At 35.1% G+C, this 20,579-nt stretch overlaps 1 protein-coding gene across 1 annotated transcript; it reads right to left on the bottom strand.

The window, feature by feature from the left end:
* Positions 1-344: 344 nt before the first annotated feature.
* LOC130801143 (uncharacterized) lies at positions 345-749 on the bottom strand. Its single transcript, XM_057664912.1, has one exon. The coding sequence runs from the start codon at positions 747-749 to the stop codon at positions 345-347; it is 405 nt and encodes a 134-aa protein (XP_057520895.1).
* Between the last annotated feature and the right edge of the window lie 19,830 nt (positions 750-20,579).

Genomic DNA, 20,579 nt, shown 5'->3' on the forward strand with positions numbered 1-20,579 from the left:
TGTAAAGGTTTTTAAAGCATTCTTGAACTTTCTCGCATAAAGGAATTCAAACGTGGTTCGTTTATTACGAAACGTGGCACACAACACTAATAGGAATATATTATTGTGTCGAAATGCCTGGAATCGAACACAATAGTCATATGCTTGAAATCAGTGGCGGACCCAGGAATTTCAAACTGGGGGTACAAATTACGAACGTCATGTCGTTCGGATAATCGAATAAATTTTTTTAAAAAAATAAAAAAATTACAACACATAATAGAATCAATAGTTAAAGTCTTACAATCCAAAATAACAATAAAAGTCTTACAATACTTAAAGTCTTACACTAATACACTTCAAATTTACAAATTCATCCTTCGAGTCTTCATACTTTTAAAACGATCAATAATCATTTCATCGGAAACTTGTAAAAACACTTCCTTCTCAATAAAAGTAACCAAACAATCATTCATAAATTGATCACCCATGCTATTTCTCAACTTACTTTTGACATATGTCATTGCGGAAAACACTCTTTCTACACTTGCCGTAGCAACAGGAAGAATCAACATCAACTTGATTAGCAAATGTATAAGAGGAAATGTCTCATGTCTCTTTGTTTCAACAAGCATCATGGAAAGAGAATTGATATCTTTCAAATCATGAAATCTTTCATCGTTTAACATAGCATCCAAGAACACATCGAGTTGAAGATCAAGACCCGTTAAATCATTACATGAAAGAACACAAAACAATGCAATGCACATCAATAGATAAGCACAAAACATGAACAAAGTTTGAGCACCTGAACATTGCTTTCATACATCAGTATTTCCTTGGCCTTTTCACACAACACCCTAACCTGAACAAAGAAAGAACACAGTAGTAAAATCAATAATTACAGAAAAAAAAATAGTAAAATACCATTAGTAAATAAGCACATTTCTTTTGAAATAGTTGCAGGATGCTAACTTCTTCCATTTCATGAAGCAGTCTTTCACATCAAGCCATATAAACATTTCAATTTAAAGCATATCCTTCAAGACCATATAAAATATACTAAATGATTAATTAATATAAATATTAGTAAAATACCATTAGTGAATAAGAATATTTCTTTTGAAATAGTTGCAGGATACTATCTTCTTCCATTTGATGAACGACTTCCGCACATCAAGCCTCCTAAACATTGATATTTAAAGCATATCAATTAAGACAGAGCGATAGAGCTTCGAAAATTACCGTTATATCAGTGGCTTCCAACCCAGTATGGCAGTATCAATAGAAGCTCCAATGAAACGTTGTAAAGCTACTTCAAACTCCTTGTTTTTAGTCACTGAGGAACCCATACCTTAGAACCGACCTGCAAACATCATCAACATCATCATTTCAAACTGGGGGTACAACCGTACCCCCTTGTCAATCAATTGGGTCCGTGCGTGTTTAAGATATTTTAACAGTTTTTTTGGCACTTCCTGGCATAAAGTGGTTCAAACTTGATTTAATTCGCACGAAACTTGTTACATCAAACTATTTAGTATATATTATTGTGTTGAAATAATTTGAATTGAAAACAATACTCATATGCTTGAAATTACGTGCTAAGTTTCTTTTTTAAAGTTTTTTAGCTTTTTTGGAACTTTCTCGAATAAAGTAGTTCAAACTTGGCTTGTCTTGCACGAAACATGGCACACAACACTATTTAGTTTATATTATTGTGTTGAAATGCTTAGACTCGAAAAACATAGTGATGTACCTGAATTTACGTGCTATGTTGTGTTTTTAATGTTTTTTAAATTTTTTAGGCACTTTCTCGCATGAAGTTGTTCAAACATGGTTTGTTTTGCACGAAACATGGTACCCAGCACTATTTAGTTTATATTATTGTGTTGAAATGGTTAGACTCAAAAACAATAGTCATGTACTTGAAATTACGTCCTAAGTTGCGTTTTTAATGTTTTTTTTTATTTTTTAGCTCTTCCTCATATATGACAATCCTTAAACATTAAATACAATAGTCATATACTAGTGGAAAAAAACGTATTTGCTACTTATCATTTGCTGCGATTTTTGCATATACGCAGCAATAAATAGGAAAAAGAAAAAAAAACATTAATTGCTGCGGTTCTAGGCCTTGACCGCAGCAAATACTCAGTAGAACACTCAAATGCTGCGGTTGGATGTGTGCCCGCAGCAAATAATAATCTCAAATGCTGCAGTTGGTGGTGTGCCCGCAGCAAATAAGCCATGAAGTTTATTAACTGCTGCGGTTGTGGGCTGGAATCAGAGCAATTAAGTTTATTAAAATGGCGCCATTTATATTTTAACGTTTATATTTTCATGAGAAACGGTTCGGTTTCCTTATACCTTACGCACAAAACGAACACACGTACTCTTTTCCTTCGTTCTCCTTAATTCGTTCCATTCCAGACTTCAAACTTCTCTTGTTCATTATCAAACTTCAAACTTCAAATTTTCATAAACTTCGATACAGTACAGCGGTTTTTTTCTTCTACTGTTGTTGTTCTTCTACTGTTCTTGTTCATCATTATTCTTCAAAACCGTTCTTGTTCATTATCAAATTAAACTTCAAACTTAGAATTTTCATAAACTTCGAACACATACAGTACATCGGTTTTCTTCTATTGTTCTTCAAGGTATTATTTTTTCAAGCTTAATTTAAGTTCTTCAACCTTCATTATGTTGTAGGGATTTAGATTTTTTATACTAATTTTTTTTCATTGTATAGGTTATACACAACCCACCAAAACCCACAAAATTCAAGGTATCTTTTTCATTTTCATTTTGTAAATTAGGTTTAAATTTGTCATACTTTATGAATGTGTATGTTGTAGTTGTTTTTAAGTTTTAAATATATCATATATATCATGTTTTGTTATATTTTTAAGTAATTTCTTCATTTTATTTATTAATGTGTGTGGTTTTTATGTTTTAAATTTATCATAATTTATTTCTAGTTTGTAAATTAGGTTTAATTAGGGTTGTTTATGGTTAAATGAATGAGTTGTTGATATGAATGTTAACTAGTTGTCCAAGTTTATGAATGTGATTTTATTTTTATTGCTTTTATATGTCGTTCATTTATATAAATATTAATTATGGTTAGTACAATAAACATCATTTGGACTGTTTAAAATAAACATTGTATTATTATTTGGGCAAATTAGGTTTAAATGAATGATTATTACTTAATTTTGTGCTTCATTAGTGTTCGTTAAGTATATACACTAGTGGAAAAAACCTCGTTTGCTGCGGTTTTTTGCCATTATTTGCTGCGGTTTTGGCCCCCAGCAATAGTGATAGCAGCAAAATGTCCTACTTTAAATGCTGCGGTTCAAAACCGCAGCAAATAAGGGCATTATTTGCTGCGGTCATGGGCTAAAACCGCAGCAAATAATGGGTGTTATTTGCTGCGGTCAGGGGGAAAAACCGCAGCAATACGTGTGTCATTATTTGCTGCGGTCAGGCTTAAAACCGCAGCAATAAGTCTCTTTTTTTTTTTTTCTTTTTCCGTTTAATCCTTATAATAATGCAATAATATTACAATGTAATAACAGTGATTAATCCAATGATAATCACAGATAATCAATATTAATCTCTTTGTAATAATAAACTCTCGCTCGTATATATATATATAATATAATATGTACGTACATATATATATATACATTAAATAAACTATAAAAAATAATCAATATATACTAATTACAATTTATCAAGGACAAATATTAGCAAGATACACGGCAATCTTGTCTTTTAATTCGCGCATCTCTTCACTTCTCAAAGCGCGTGTTTCCCTCGGAATGTCGTTTAAAACCTATATTATAATATTAAAATAAAAGCTATTAATATAGAAACATTTAGATTTTACCAATAATATATTTAATTAAGAACGTAACAAATACTTACGGCATCTATATTTTCGACTCCAAATTCCTTCACGGAATTTATAATATCGTCCATAAACTTCAGCGCGTAGTAGCCGCAGTCAACGGAAGAAGGAGGTTGTTGAAAGCACTAAGAGAAAATAGAAGTTAGTGTCAAAAACGGTTAAAAACGCATAAAATCGCAACTTAACACATAAATTCTAGAATATGACTATGATTTTCAATTCTAACAGCTTCTAAACAATAATATATACCAAATAGTGTTGTGTGCCAAGTTTCGTGCAAAACAAACAAAGTTTGAGCTACTTTACGCACGGTATTGACAAAAACGCTTAAAAACGCATAAAATCGCAACTTAACTTCTAATTTCTAGCATATGACTATTATTATCAATTCTAACCATTTCAACACAATAATATATGCCAAATAGTATTGTGTGCCAAGTTTCATGCATAACAAACCAAGTTTGAGTACTTTACGCGCGAAATTGACAAAAACGCTTAAAAACGCATAAAATCTCAACTTAACTTCTAATTTCTAGCATATGAATATTATTATCAATTCTAACCATTTCAACACAATAATATATGCCAAATAGTGTTGTGTGCCAAGTTTCGTGCATAACAAACCATGTTTGACCTACTTTACGCGCGAAATTGACAAATAAAAACGCGAAATTGACAGCATCAAACTAGTGACCAGACCACCTTGCACGACACGTGGAGACCAAACCTATGCATCCAGGACCTAGGCTAAAGTGGAAATGGAATCTTGGTACTTGGATCTAGCTATCAAGGTCCTAAAACCATTCTAACAATCCCCGTGGACTCCTAGAAGCTGAGCCGAAGGAGGGCTGGTCGACAGTTTGCTAGATCAGAATTTTGTTTAAGTGTTTGTGGTTGTTTCGTGTTCTTTTCATGATCATTTGTAGTTTTTGACTGTGTCATTAATCAAAGCTTACGCACAACATTAATCCTTGCATAACCAAGGCCTTAATCAGCCCCGGTTTCGCATCAAAACCAAGTTTGAGCTACTTTACGCGCGGAATTGACAAAAACGCTTAAAAACGCATAAAATCGCAACTTAACTTCTAATTTCTAGCATATGACTATTATTATCAATTCTAACCATTTCAACACAATAATATATGCCAAATAGTGTTGTGTGCCAAGTTTCGTGCATAACAAACCAAGTTTGAGTACTTTACGCGCGAAATTGACAAAAACGCTTAAAAACGCATAAAGTCGCAACTTAACTTCTAATTTCTAGCATATGACTATTATTATCATTTCTAACCATTTCAACACAATAATATATGCCAAATAGTGTTGTGTGCCAAGTTTCGTGCATAACAAACCATGTTTGACCTACTTTACGCGCGGAATTGACAAAAACGCTTAAAAACCCATAAAATCGCAACTTAACTTCTAATTTCTAGCATATGACTATTATTATCAAGTATAACCATTTCAACACAATAATATATGCCAAATAGTGTTGTGTGCCAAGTTTCGTGCATAACAAACCATGTTTGACCTACTTTACGCGCGAAATGGACAAAAACGCTTAAAAACGCAACTTAACTTCTAATTTCTAGCATATGACTATTATTATCAAGTCTAACCATTTCAACACAATAATATATGCCAAATAGTGTTGTGTGCCAAGTTTCGTGCATAACAAACCATGTTTGACCTACTTTACGCGCGAAATTGACAAATAAAAACGCGAAATTGACAGCATCAAACTAGTGACCAGACCACCTTGCACGACACGTGGAGACCAAACCTATGCATCCAGGACCTAGGCTAAAGTGGAAATGGAATCTTGGTACTTGGATCTAGCTATCAAGGTCCTAAAACCATTCTAACAATCCCCGTGGACTCCTAGAAGCTGAGCCGAAGGAGGGCTGGTCGACAGTTTGCTAGATCAGAATTTTGTTTAAGTGTTTGTGGTTGTTTCGTGTTCTTTTCATGATCATTTGTAGTTTTTGACTGTGTCATTAATCAAAGCTTACGCACAACATTAATCCTTGCATAACCAAGGCCTTAATCAGCCCCGGTTTCGCATCAAAACCAAGTTTGAGCTACTTTACGCGCGGAATTGACAAAAACGCTTAAAAACGCATAAAATCGCAACTTAACTTCTAATTTCTAGCATATGACTATTATTATCAATTCTAACCATTTCAACACAATAATATAAGCCAAATAGTGTTGTGTGCCAAGTTTCGTGCATAACAAACCAAGTTTGAGTACTTTACGCGCGAAATTGACAAAAACGCTTAAAAACGCATAAAATCGCAACTTAACTTCTAATTTCTAGCATATGACTATTATTATCAATTCTAACCATTTCAACACAATAATATATGCCAAATAGTGTTGTGTGCCAAGTTTCGTGCATAACAAACCATGTTTGACCTACTTTACGCGCGAAATTGACAAAAACGCTTAAAAACCCATAAAATCGCAACTTAACTTCTAATTTCTAGCATATGACTGTTATTATCAAGTATAACCATTTCAACACAATAATATATGCCAAATAGTGTTGTGTGCCAAGTTTCGTGCATAACAAACCATGTTTGACCTACTTTACGCGCGAAATTGACAAAAACGCTTAAAAACGCATAAAATCGCAACTTAACTTCTAATTTCTAGCATATGACTATTATTATCAATTCTAACAATTTCAAAACAATAATATATGCCAAATAGTGTTGTGTGCCAAGTTTCGTGCATAACAAACCATGTTTGACCTACTTTACGCGCGAAATTGACAAATAAAAACGCGAAATTGACAGCATCAAACTAGTGACCAGACCACCTTGCACGACACGTGGAGACCAAACCTATGCATCCAGGACCTAGGCTAAAGTGGAAATGGAATCTTGGTACTTTGATCTTGCTATCAAGGTCCTAAAACCATTCTAACAATCCCCGTGGACTCCTAGAAGCTAAGCCGAAGGAGGGCTGGTCGACAGTTTGCTAGATCAGAATTTTGTTTAAGTGTTTGTGGTTGTTTCGTGTTCTTTTCATGATCATTTGACCAAACCTATACAAAACCCATAAAATCGAATTTGTGTACCTTTCTTGCTATCCATTTTGGAAATGTGGCTCTGGATGTAGATCCCATTTGTCCACGCACTCTTTTCATTGCGCTGAAACGCTTGGGAAAAGTAATACCATTTATATATATATATATAACACTTAATTAAATCAAATTGGTAAAATAATTAATATTACGTACGCATTCAACAATGCTTTGAATCTTGTGTTGCGAGGTAGGCTGTTGGGTTTTTGTAATGAGTCGAAGACGTGCACGGTGTTCGTTAAAGGACATATGATCAAAAGTATCCAATGCAAACTACAAACACAAATTTAAAATCAACAAATTAGAGATTAGGTGACTTTAAAAATCAAAAGATAAGTTCAATTTCAAAAATAAAACTTACTCTTCCCAATATGGAGCCAGAATGAATGTGTGTTTACATGCAAGGGAATTAGTCAAAGCAGTCTCAATGTATGCTCTGACGACATCTAGATCATTTCTACATTTACTACCCAAAATCGTCTCCGGACAAAACCATCCAATTTTTATTGGAGGTTCGCAAGAATTTACCTCCTCGTAAACCGCACTAAACTCACAAATAAGAGAATTTTGTTAGTAATTCGGTCATTAAAACAATTAAACAACAATGCCTAACTTGTAAGATAATGAACATCACCTCATGTAGACATGGAAAAGAGCTACGTTCAGCATCTCTCCTCTCAAAAATTGCCCAATGTCACTAGGACCAATAATTACATACGGGTCTTCTGAAAAGTAGTATTGCTCCTTCAGCAGGGGCAACATGATTGGGTCCTCCTCACTTATGCGAGATGCACAATAATGCAGCCATTTGCAATCTTGAGAAAGATCTTTTAGCTCCTCATCAGTCAAAATTGGAGTGCTTGGCATCGACTTTGACCCAGTCGACACCTTTGCTGAGGAACCGACCTCTCTACAAGATCCCTTTGGACTCTTTTGCTATTTCAATTTATAAATAAAAATTAAATTAGTGTGAGCATGCAATTAAAAAATAAAAATAAATAAGGTACAAATGATTCTTACCGTGTTAGTGAATCGGACCCAAGCATATGGCCATGTGACGAAACTACCTAGGGCGTCTGATAGTTTCTCAAGGCTTCATGCTGGCATTGGAATTGGGAGTTAGAAATCTTCAAACCCCTTTACAATAGTCTCCACGGCCACACTGATGTGGCCACTTGTAACAGGCACTGAATGCACTGTTTGGCCCTCTTTATTTGGCTGTGCCATACCATATGCATCCTTAGTTAAGTCGCCATCACTAGCAACACCTAACTGAGGCAGCAAAAGAGAACAAGGAGTCGCCTCCTGAAAATTGTGTCGTTTAGTATAATAAGCATCATAATAAAATTTTAATTACGCGTTGCAATTTAAACTAATAAGTGCTTATATATTTAAAAACTATGTACCTGTAGCACTGGCACCGGAGTTGGCTCCGGATTTTGAGCAACGGGGGTATTAGTAAAGAGCTGGGGTGCTACGGGGGTAATGGGCTCGGGTGTTTGCTCGACCAAAGCGTCAGAATCCCCATGTTGACTTCCCTGATCCTCGACAATCAGGTTTGCCAAGTCCACAATGGGTGCACCCATCTTTTGCAACACGGTGGCCAACTTCGCGAGAACGTCCTTCGTAATCTCCGCTCGAAGGGTTGCTGCTTCTTCCCGCAGTGCCGTTCGGGATAGAGTAGCAACACACTCTTTGCCGAATGCCTTCTGTAACCCCACGCTGACGCCTCCTTTTCCGACTACCCGCCCACTGTGGTCTTTCCCTAAGACCATATGCAATGCGTCAACATTGCCTTTTGGGGTGAACTCCCCCGTAGCTTCTTTTTCCTTCCAGCCCATCTGTTCAAATAAAAAGTGACATATATACTAATTAGTATAAGTACATCAAAGCCAAAGAATACAAAACAAATGAAGAATATACTTAATAATTTCAAAACTCACCACAGCATCAGCAACCTTCTTCGTTCCCGGATCATTAATGGTAAATTTACCACTTGCATCTCGGGAATGAAGCCCGCAATACCAATCACGCACCCGATCTCCAGCAAGAGTATGTACGGATGCGGAGGTAGTCGTAGATGAGGGTGTGGATGAACTTTTATTGGGGTATAAACCCGCATCCACCCACTCTTTTCGGACCTCATCGTACGTTTTCTGGCCTAAGCGATGGTAAAACTTCCTTTTGCTTGCAGAATCTGAAGCTTTACCACGCTTTTCCTAATTAATCAATAGAAATCGAATGTCATGTATTAGTTTAATGACTGAATCTAAAGAAGTAAATTCAAATTGGTAAACTATAATATAATATGAAATACTTACAACTTCTATGGGAGTTGTTCTTTTGGCAACAAAGGCCTCCCAATCCCTCTTCGATATGTGACCCCATATTTCGTAGGGCATCTTCGAAGGTGCTTGCTCTCCACCTTCGTTTCCCGTTTTGACCTTTTTGGTCGTACGGGCACGGGTCTTCGTAATCCAGCCAGTTACTAGCTTGGATTTGAAATCTCTGAATCTTTCAGCAACAGCTGAAAGAAACACATTCTTCTTGTCCTCATCGCTCTCGATGTGGAAAAGATTCTACAAAAAAAATTTATATTTGTTACTGTCAATTAAATTAATTTTAAAATGAAACTAAATGAGTAAAAATAGTAAAGTTGCTTACCACAGTATCATTCCATAGAGAGTTTTTCAAACCCTCTGGAACCTCGTTCCATGCGTGCAATATGGAAATCTTGCGGATACATAGGCCCACTTGTTTTCCATATTGCCTACGCCATTTTCCGCAGGGTTGACCCAATGCATTGTATTCCAAATGCATTGGTTCCGTGACTTTGAGGTTTTTCGTAGGACCTCGCCCTTTTCTTTTCTTACTGGTAGTGGGAGCATCCATTGGTGGGGCGTCTTCAGTCTCAAAATCATTGTCTAGAGGTGGAGCGTCTTCAGCCATACGCTCGAATCTCACAATTTGGTCCTCTTCACTGTCGTAACTACGATGCTCATTATCCGAGGTCTCAATCTCGGGGACAATTTCGTCTCTGAATAGATGCATTATATATCAGTACCTGAAAGAGTATGAATAGAAATATATTAGAACATAAGCTAAGTAATATTAAGAATATGAGTATGATTTACAATTCTAATACGTACGTTCAACACAATAATATATAACAAATAAGTGTTCTTTGCAAAGTTTCATGCAAAACAAACCAAGTGCCAAAAAAACTTTTAAAAGCTTTAAATTCATACCTTGTGAATCACTTAATTCAAATGTATTCCTTCCGTGTGATCTACACGCATATAACCAACATCTACATCATCTACATCATCTTGATCCACTGATATTGGATTGATAAAGAGAGGGGAGTCTTCAAAAGCTTCATATTCTTCCTCATCCTCAACATCACCTATACCAAGAATGCTTCTTTTTCTCGGTACAACAATAGACCATTTTTTATCAGACGGGTCTACAATGTAGAGTACTTGCTTGGCTTGTGTGGCTAGTATGAATGGCTCCTCACTATCACGCAAACGAGCTATGTCTACAAGAGTGAATCCACAAGGGTCGTCATTTTTTATGCATCGTCGATTATTATCTACCCACTTACATTTGAAAAGACCAATATTGAAAGTAGAGTAGTCAAGCTTCCATATTTCATGTACCCGCCCGTAGTATACCAATTTAGCATCAACCGGCGCTTGATCCTTCGCACTCGCGTAAAATGTAGATGACGCCAAAATAGAAACTCCACTATTCTGTAGATACGATGACTTCTTGTCTTGACCCTCAGTCCAAAATGTGAAGCCATTGACATCGTAACCCTCATATTTGTTGACATCATCACGAGGACCAAAAGCTAACCACTTAACAATTTCGGATACACCCTTGAGTTCTTCGCATATTACTCGATTATGAAACCAATTAATAAACGTCTTGTTATGCAACTGCATCAATGCCCTATCCCCTTTAGAAGGATGTTTTGCACGCAATATATCAAAATGCTCACTCAAAAAAGGATGAACTTCCGGAATATGATGCAACACATACAAGTGTGCTTGTAGAAGGCTTTCTCGAGGAGGTGTGACCGATTTGGAGCCAATTGTTCCTTTTCCCTCAAGCCTTCCTTCATGTCTAGAGGTGGGAAGTCCAATAGGCTTTGCCATGGCCAAATACTCGGCTATAAAGTTACTAATCTCATCGCTCACAGTGCCTTGAATCATACTCCCCTCGGGTTGTGCTGGATTCCTCACCTTGTTTTGTAAAACACCCATGTGTCTTTCAAAAGGATAACACCACCTTAAAAAAACTGGACCCAAAAGTTTGATCTCACGAACGAGATGGACAATAAGATGAACCATTATGTCAAAGAAAGAAGGTGGAAAATACATCTCAAACTTGCATAAAGTTACAATCACGTCGAGTTGAAGTGCATCAAGTTTAAAGGGATCAAGAACTTTACTACAAATTGTGTTGAAGAACAAACATAGCTCGGTAATAGCATATCTCACATGTTTTGGCAGTATTCCACGGATTGCAATTGGTAAGAACACTTGCATCATTACATGGCAATCGTAAGATTTCATGCTTCCCAACTTCAGCTCACCATTTAGGCTAACAAATCTCTTCTTGTTGGATGAGTACCCAGACGGAACCTTAATGCCATACAAACACTCACAAAATGTCCGCTTCTCTGCTTTGGACAATGTGTAGCAAGCTGGAGGCAAATAAACTTTGTCATTAAGCATCTTCTTCTTACTGCCACCAACTTCATCATCAGCTCTATTTCTTTTCTTACTCACCTTAACATGTGCCCACAACTCCGAACGAAGACCCTTACATTCAAACCAATCTCGCACGGCCCTAACATCTTTTGTCTTACCCAGAATGTTCATGAGAGTCCCGAGTATGGCATCGCATACATTTTTCACTATATGCATAACGTCAAGACAATGCCTAACCTGTAGATCTCTCCAATATGGAAGCTTCCAAAAGATTGATTCTTTTTGCCAAAATCGGCCTTCACCTCCTTGCACTTGCCCCGTTTTACCAAATACAGTCTCAACTCCCTTAACCTGTTCATAAACCTCATAACCGGTCAACGGTCGACGAGCTACACGGTCCTCAACCTCCCCATTGAACAACTTCTTCTTCTTACGATATTGGTGGTCTCGTGGGAAGAACTTTCGATGGTGCATGAATACGTGTTTGCACTTAGGAATCCACGTGGATTCCATGTCATCGATACATATCGGGCATGCTTTCTTCCCTTTGTTCTTATACCCCGATAAGTTGCCATATGCCGGAAAATCATTAACGGTGCATAAAAGCATTGCACGCAAGGTGAACTCCTTATTAGCATATGCATCAAGCACTGAAACGCCTTCATCCCACATCTTTCTCAAATCCTCAACGAGAGGTGCAAGATACACATCTATGTCATTGCCAGGTTGTTTAGGACCCGAGATAAGAAGCGAAAGCATTATGTACTTACGCTTCATACACAACCAAGGTATTATAGAAAACAAGCGCTTGAATCTAGGTATTATTGGAAGATACCACAATACCTTAGCCGGGGGCCCTTTAGCATCCCGAGCCCCTTTACGCTTGTAGCGCGATAACCCACACCTAGGACACTCTTCTAAGTTCTCGTTTTCATTCCGATACAACACACAATCATTCGGACACGCATGAATCTTCTGGTACTCTAAGCCGAAAGGACACATGAGCTTTTTGGCATAATATGTCGACTTTGGAAGTTCATTTCCCTCAGGAAGCAACTCACCTAACGCTTCTAATAACATTGTGAAACTAGCGTCACTGCAATTGAACTTTGACTTAATGTTGAAAATTTTCAACACTGCTGTTAGTTTGGTGAACTTTGTACATCCAGGGTACAAAGGCTTTTGAGAAGCCTCTGTCAACAAGTCAAAAACACGAGGACGTTTTCCTAACTCATCCTCGACTCCCTCTATCATCTCATCAACACGATCCACATCCTCATCGACATTCTCTTCATCTGTCTCATACCCATCAACATGATCTACTACATCCTCATTGACATCGGCCACATTATTGACGTCCTCAACAACACTTTTCTCTTTGTAAACTCCCTCCTCACCATGCCAAACCCAAACATGATATTGAGGCCTAAACCCACGTCGAAGTATGTGCTCCCTAAGGATATCAACACTATCTACCTTTGATACATTGCCACAACTGACACATGGGCAATAATAACCAACTCCCCCCGTCCTAACTTGATGTTCAACTGCAATACTACAAAATTCTAATACGCCATCAATAAACTCCGACGATTCAATGCTTCCATACATCCAAGAACGATCGTTTGTCATCCTAATTAGTGTGATTAATTGATTCAAAACAAAATTAATACACAAATTTTAATCATATATACTTTTTTCTAATTCTAATAAGTATAACAATTAACAACAAACCATATTTTTAACAAATATCACAAATATTTAACAAACTTGAATAATGTAAAACATATATATGTAAAACAGAGACCAAAACTTGTGTAAAACATATATATATATATATATATATATATATATATATATATATATATATATATATATATATATATATATATATATATATATATATATATATATATATATATATATATATATATATATATATATGTATATATATGTATATATATGCATATATGTGTATATATATATATATATGTATATATATATATATATATGTATATATATAATATATATATATATATACATATATATATATATATATATATATATATGTATATATATATATATATATGTATATATATATATATATATGTATATATATATATATATATGTATATATATATATATATATGTATATATATATATATATATGTATATATATATATATATATATATATATATATATATATATATATATATATATATATATATATATATATATATATATACATACACACACATATATATTCAAATAATGTAAAACATATATATGAAAAACTTGAATAATGCAAATTAGTAAAATAAATATACTAAATACAACGAAAACAGAGACCAAAATTAATAATTAATATTCTTAAACTAAAGAGTTGTTTTTTTCTTGCATTATTCTTCATGACTGATCTAACCTACGTACACAAATCCAATTCGAAGTCTTTCATCTTCTTCATGACGAAACTGCCCTTTTTTATTTGATATTGCTTTATTGATATATTGTTTGATTGAGTTTACAACAACAAGAAGAACAAGATTATATTCGATTTTTTACAACAAGAATAAGAACCAAGAACAACAACGTAGCAAGATTATAAGTTGAAGATGAACAGAAACATGGTTTATGAAGAGCAACATCAACAACAAAAACAACTTCATCTTCGCAAATGACCACAAGATTTTTTACAAGAACAGCAACAACAAGAAGATGAACAGAAACATATATTCGATGAACAGCAACAAGAACAGCAACAAAATTCGTTTATGAAAATTCGAAGTTTGATGATGAAATAAAAATAAAAATAAAAACAGCAACAAGAACAGCAAAAGTTCAAAATAAAGTTAAAAATAAAAACAGCAACAAGAAGCAACAAGGATTTACCTTCAAAACACAAGTTTGATGATGTACAGTAGATGAAAAGAAGCAACACGAACAGCAACAAGTTTGTGAAGATGAACAGCAACAAGTTTGTGAAGATGAAGAAGATGAACAACAACACGAACACGTACAAATGAAGATGAATAACAGCAAATGAATAAAAGAGCGTTTGTGAAAATGAAGATGAACACAAGAAACGAACACAATGAAGCGTTTTTGAAGCGTTTGTGAAGATGTTGAAGAGGAACAAATTGCAAATGAAGATGAAGCATTTTTTCAATGAAGAACAACTGTATAACGTATTTGAGAAGATATGAGAAATAAAAAGAAATGGCGGGTTTTACTTGTGCAAAGGTCATTTGCTGCGGTTCATTAGAAAACCGGAGCAATTAATCCAATTTTCCTAGGGTATTTGCTGCGGTTGTGCATAAACCGCAGCAATAAATGCATGATGCTAGGGTATTTGCTGCGGTCCTTAGGAAAACCGCAGCAATTAGAGTATTTTTTTTTCCAATACGTTTTTCTATTTTTTGCTGCTAATACACAAAAACTGCAGCAAATATTGAGCAGCAAATATATTTTTTTCCACTAGTGATATGTTTAAAAGTTTTGTATTAATTTTTTTTGAATTAATTAATCACATTAATTAGGATGACAAAAGATCGTTCTTGGATGTATGGACGCATTGAATCGTCGGAATTTATTGATGGCGTATTAGAATTTTGTAGTATTGCGGTTGAACATCAAGTTAGGACGGGGGGAGTTGGTTTTTATTGCCCATGTGTCAGTTGTGGCAATGTATCAAAGGTAGATAGGGTTGATAACCTTAGGGAGCACATACTTCGACATGGGTTTAGGCCTCAATATCATGTTTGGGTTTGACATGGTGAGGAGGGAATTCACAAAGAGAAAAGTGATGTTGAGGAGGTCAACAATGTGGCCAATGTCAATGAGGATGTAGTAGATCATGTTGATGGGTCTGAGACAGATGAAGAGAATGTCGATGAGGTGATCATGCGAAACCGGGGCTGATTAAGGCTGTTGACTCAATTAGTAACGGAAACAGCAACAAGAGGGGGGGTGAATTATTGTTGTTGCTAGTTTAAGCGTTTATGCCCTGTTTTTGCGGAATTGAGTAAAATAAATAAAGCTTGAACTTTGAGCAAAATAATAAAAGAGACACACGATTTTTACGTGGAAACCTTCTGGGCCTAAACAGAAGGAAAAACCACGACCCCTCGGGATTTCTAAAAGCTCCACTATGTTTAAGGCAATTAGTTACAACTACAATAAACACCTTACTTCACTCGAAGCGAATCAACTAAGCCAACTCTTCTCTCTCAAATTGCTTTACTCAAAACAACAAACTTAGTTTCACTAAAAGCTAAACGCCTCAATAGCTTCACTCAAAGCTATCTAATTCCCCCTTAGACTCACCCGAGTCTAATTACAAGTTCTCTCAAAAACCCTTACAAAAAGGATAAAAATTCTCTAATAAAATCAATGAGTTGCTCAAGAAAATATTATGAGTTAATTGGCAATTTCAAAACAAAATATTTCTTTTGGATTTCCAAAAATAATCACATGAAAATAACAAAGTTCATGCGTTTGATCTATTAGATACGTTGGAACAGCTGAAATCTCTTGCTATTTATAAAAAATAAAACCCCTATGAAAATGGAATAATCCAATCCATTATCCCTTAATCAAAAAGATCATGGGAATGATGTGGATTAAACTGTCAAACGGTTATTTCCATAAGCCTTGAATAAATCAAACATACGGTTAAAGCAATAATAACCGCTGTTTCCTAATAATAATCGCTGTTCCCTTAAGCAGCAGTTTCTTCAGCAATAGTTCCTATTCCAGTACTAACTGCTGGAACGTTTTTGCTATTTTTAGAAACGGTTATACTTAATAAAACTAGACACGATAACCTATTATCTAAAATAAAGACCGGTTAACAATAATGGCTGAAACCCATTCAACAACCGCTATTTCTATTTTTAGCAAATCCAATATTTACTAAAAATAGATCCTAAAATAAAGGATCTTTATTTAGAGACTCATACGTAAAGTAATTTTTTAGAAAACTTTTTGCCAATTAACTATAATAAATAAATGAATGCAACAAATTAAATTTAGTACATTAACTAAAAATAAAAATCAGAATTTATTAGTTAACGTTGGCTGACTTTAGTTGGGAACAGTGCGCTGTCTCAAAAATCCAGTTTTGCTAGAACATCCAACTTAGGAACAGTAGACCTGCTGTCTCCATTTTACATCCCAAGCGATATACTTCTTCTAACATCTTTCGGATCCTTTTGACACGTACTTTTCCATGAACTAAGCCATACGTACTATCAACGATCACAATTACGACCGGATATCGACCTGCACACAATCTCTAAAAGCAAAAACATATTTGTTTAAATAAAGTGTAGTCATCATCAAAACTCAAGAGGTCCAACAAAGGCCTTGGTTATGCAAGGATTAATGTTGTGCGGATGCTTTCATTAATGACACAGACAAAAACTACAAATGATCATGAAAAGAACACGAAACAACCACAAACACTTAGACAATTCTGATCTAGCAAACTGTCGAGCAGCCCTCCTTCAGTTCAGCTTCTAGGAGTCCACGGGGATTGTTAGAATGGTTTTAGGACCTTGATAGCTAGATCCAAGTACCAAGATTCCATTTCCACTTTATTCTAGCTCCTGGATGCATAGGTTTGGTCTCCACGTGTCGTGCAAGGTTGTCTGGTCACTAGTTTGCTGCTGTGTCGTGAGGTCTGTATGCAGCCTTGTGTGGGCTCCTTTGGTATCTTAATTTCATACAACCACATTTGTATCAGATTTGCACGAAACCTGGCACACAACACTCTTTGGTATATATTATTGTGTTGAAGTGGATAGAATTGAAAATCATAGTCATATGCTAGAAATTACGTGTTAACTTGCGATTTTATGCGTTTTTAAGCGTTTTTGTCAATTTCGCGCGTAAAGTAGCTCAAACTTGGTTTGTTAGGACGAAACTTGGCACACAACACTATTTGGTATATATTATTGTGTTGAAGTAGTTAGAATATAAAATCATAGTCATATGCTAGAAATTAGGTGTTAAGTTGCGATTTTATGCGTTTTTAACCGTTTTTGGCACTTTTGCGCGTAAACTAGCTCAAACTTTGTTTGTTTTGCACGAAACTTGGCACACAACACTATTTGGTATTTATTATTGTGTTGAAGTTGTTAGAATTGAAAATCGTAGTCATATGCTAGAAATTACGTGTTAAGTTGCGATTTTATGCGTTTTTAACCGTTTTTGACACTTTTGCGCATAAAGTAGGTCAAACTTGGTTTTGATGCGAAACCAGGGCTGATTAAGGCCTTGGTTATGCAAGGATTAATGTTGTGCGGAATCTTTGATTAATGACACAGGCAAAAACTACAAATGATCATGAAAAGAACACGAAACAACCACAAACATTTAGACAATTCTGATCTAGCAAACTATCGAGCAGCCCTCCTTCAGCTCAACTTCTAGGAGTCCACGGGGATTGTTAGAATTTTTTTAGGACCTTGATAGCTAGATCCAAGTACCAAGATTCCATTTCCACTTTAGTCTAGCTCCTGGATGCATAGGTTTGGTCTCCACATGTCGTGCAAGGTGGTCTGGTCACTAGTTTGCTGCTGTGTCGTGAGCTCTGTGTGCAACCTTGTGTGGGTTCCTTTGGTATCTTCATTTCATACAACCACATTTGTATCAGATTTGCACGAAACTTGGCACACAACACTATTTGGTATAAATTATTGTGTTGCAATGGTTAGAATCGAAAACAATAGTTATAAGCTTGCAATTACGTGCTAAGTTTCTTTTTTAAAGTTTTTTTTAGCTTTTCTAGCACTTTCTCGCATAAAGTTGTTCAAACTTGGTTTGTTTGGCAACTAACAAAGTATATATTATTATGTTGAAATGGTTATTATCGAAAACAATAGTCATATTCTTGAAATTACATGCTAAGTTGCTTTTTAAAGGTTTTTTGTTACTTTCTCGCGTAAAGTGGTGGAAACTTGGTGTGATTGCCACGAAACATGGACCAAAACACTATGTTTGTAGTTGCTATTGTGTTGAAATGTTTATAATCAAAACAAATAGTCATATGCTTGAAATTACGTGCTACGTTGTGTTGAAATGTTTAGACTCAAAAACAATAGTCATGTACTTGAAATTACGTCCTAAGTTGCATTTTTAATGTTTTTTATATTTTTTTGGCACTTCCTCGTATAAATTGGTTCAAACATGGTTTTTTCGCACGAAACTTGGCACACAACACTTTTTGGTATAAATTATTGTGTTGTAATGGTTAGAATCGCAAAGGATGGTCATATACTTGAAATTACGTGCTAAGTTGCTTTTTCAAAGATTATTTTAGCTTTTTAGCACTTTCTCGCATAAAGTTGGTTAAACTTGGTTTGTTTCGCAAGAAATATTGTTCCCAACACTATTTAGTTTATATTATTGTGTTGAAACGCTTATCCTCGAAAACAATAGTCATGTACTAGTAATTACATGCTAAGTTGCGGTTTTAATGTTTTTTATATCTTTTTGGCTATTTCTCGTATAAAGTGGTTGAAACTTGGTTTGTTTCGCACGAAACTTGGCACACAACAATATTTGGTATAAATTATTGTGTTGAAAGGGTTTGTATCGAAAACAATAGTTATATGCTTGAAATTACGTGCTAAGTTGCTTTTTCAAAGTTTTTTTTGCTTTTTTAGCACTTTCTCGTATAAAGTTGTTCAAACACGGTTTGTTTGGCATCAAACAAGGCACACAACACTATTTAGTTTATATTCTTGTGTTGAAACGGTTAGACTCAGAAAAAATAGTCATGTACTTGTAATTACGTGCTAAGTTGCGTTTTTAATGTTTTTTATATTTTTTTGGCACTTTCTCGCATAAAGTGGTTGAAACTTTGTTTCTGTCGCACGAAACTTAGCAAACAACACTATGTGAATATATTTTTGTGTTGAAATGGCACACAACACTATTTAGTTTATACTATTGTGTTGAAATGCTTATCCTCAAAAACAATAGTCATGTAGTTGTAATTACGTGCTAAGTTGCGATTTTATTGTTTTTTATATCTTTTTGGCACTTTCTCGTATATAGTGGTTGAAACTTGGTTTGGCTCACACAAAACTTGGCACACAACACTATTTAGTATAAATTATTGAGGTGAAAGGATTTGAATTGAAAACAATAGTTATATGCTTGAAATTACGTGCTAATTTGCGTTTTTAAGGTTTTTGAAGCATTTTTGGCACTTTCTCGCTGGTAGTGGTTCCAACTCGGTTTGTTCGGCTCACAATACTATTTGGTATGTACTATTGTGTTGAAATGTTTAGAATTTAAAACAATAGTCATATGCTTGAAATTAGGTGCTAACTTGCGTTTTAATGGTTTATTTAGCTTTTTTGGAACTTTCTCGAATAAAGTAGTTCAAACTTGGCTTGTCTTGCACGAAACATGGCACACAACACTATTTAGTTTATATTATTGTGTTGAAATGGTTAGACTCGAAAACTATAGTGATGTACCTAAATTTACGTGCTAAGTTGTGTTTTTAATGTTTTTTAAATTTTTTAGGCACTTTCTCGCATGAAGTTGTTCAAACTTGGTTTGTTTTGCACGAAACATGGCACCCAGCACTATTTAGTTTATATTATTGTGTTAAAATGGTTAGACTCAAAAACAATAGTCATGTACTTGAAATTACGTGCTAAGTTGCGTTTTTAATGTTTTTTATATTTTTTTGTCACTTCCTCCTATAAAGTGGTTCAAACTTGGGTTGTTTCGCACGAAACTTGGGACACAACACTATTTGGTATAAATTATTGTGTTGTAATGGTTAGAATCGCAAAGGATAGTCATAGACTTGAAATTACGTGCTAAGTTGCTTTTTTAAAGATTTTTTTAGCT

Source organism: Amaranthus tricolor, chromosome 15 (assembly GCF_026212465.1).
Source record: "Amaranthus tricolor cultivar Red isolate AtriRed21 chromosome 15, ASM2621246v1, whole genome shotgun sequence".
NCBI lineage: Eukaryota > Viridiplantae > Streptophyta > Magnoliopsida > Caryophyllales > Amaranthaceae > Amaranthus > Amaranthus tricolor.

What these genes read in the sequence shown, in the direction of transcription:
- LOC130801143 (XM_057664912.1), bottom strand. Translation starts at nt 749, where the DNA reads ATGTGCATTGCATTGTTTTGTGTTCTTTCATGTAATGATTTAACGGGT.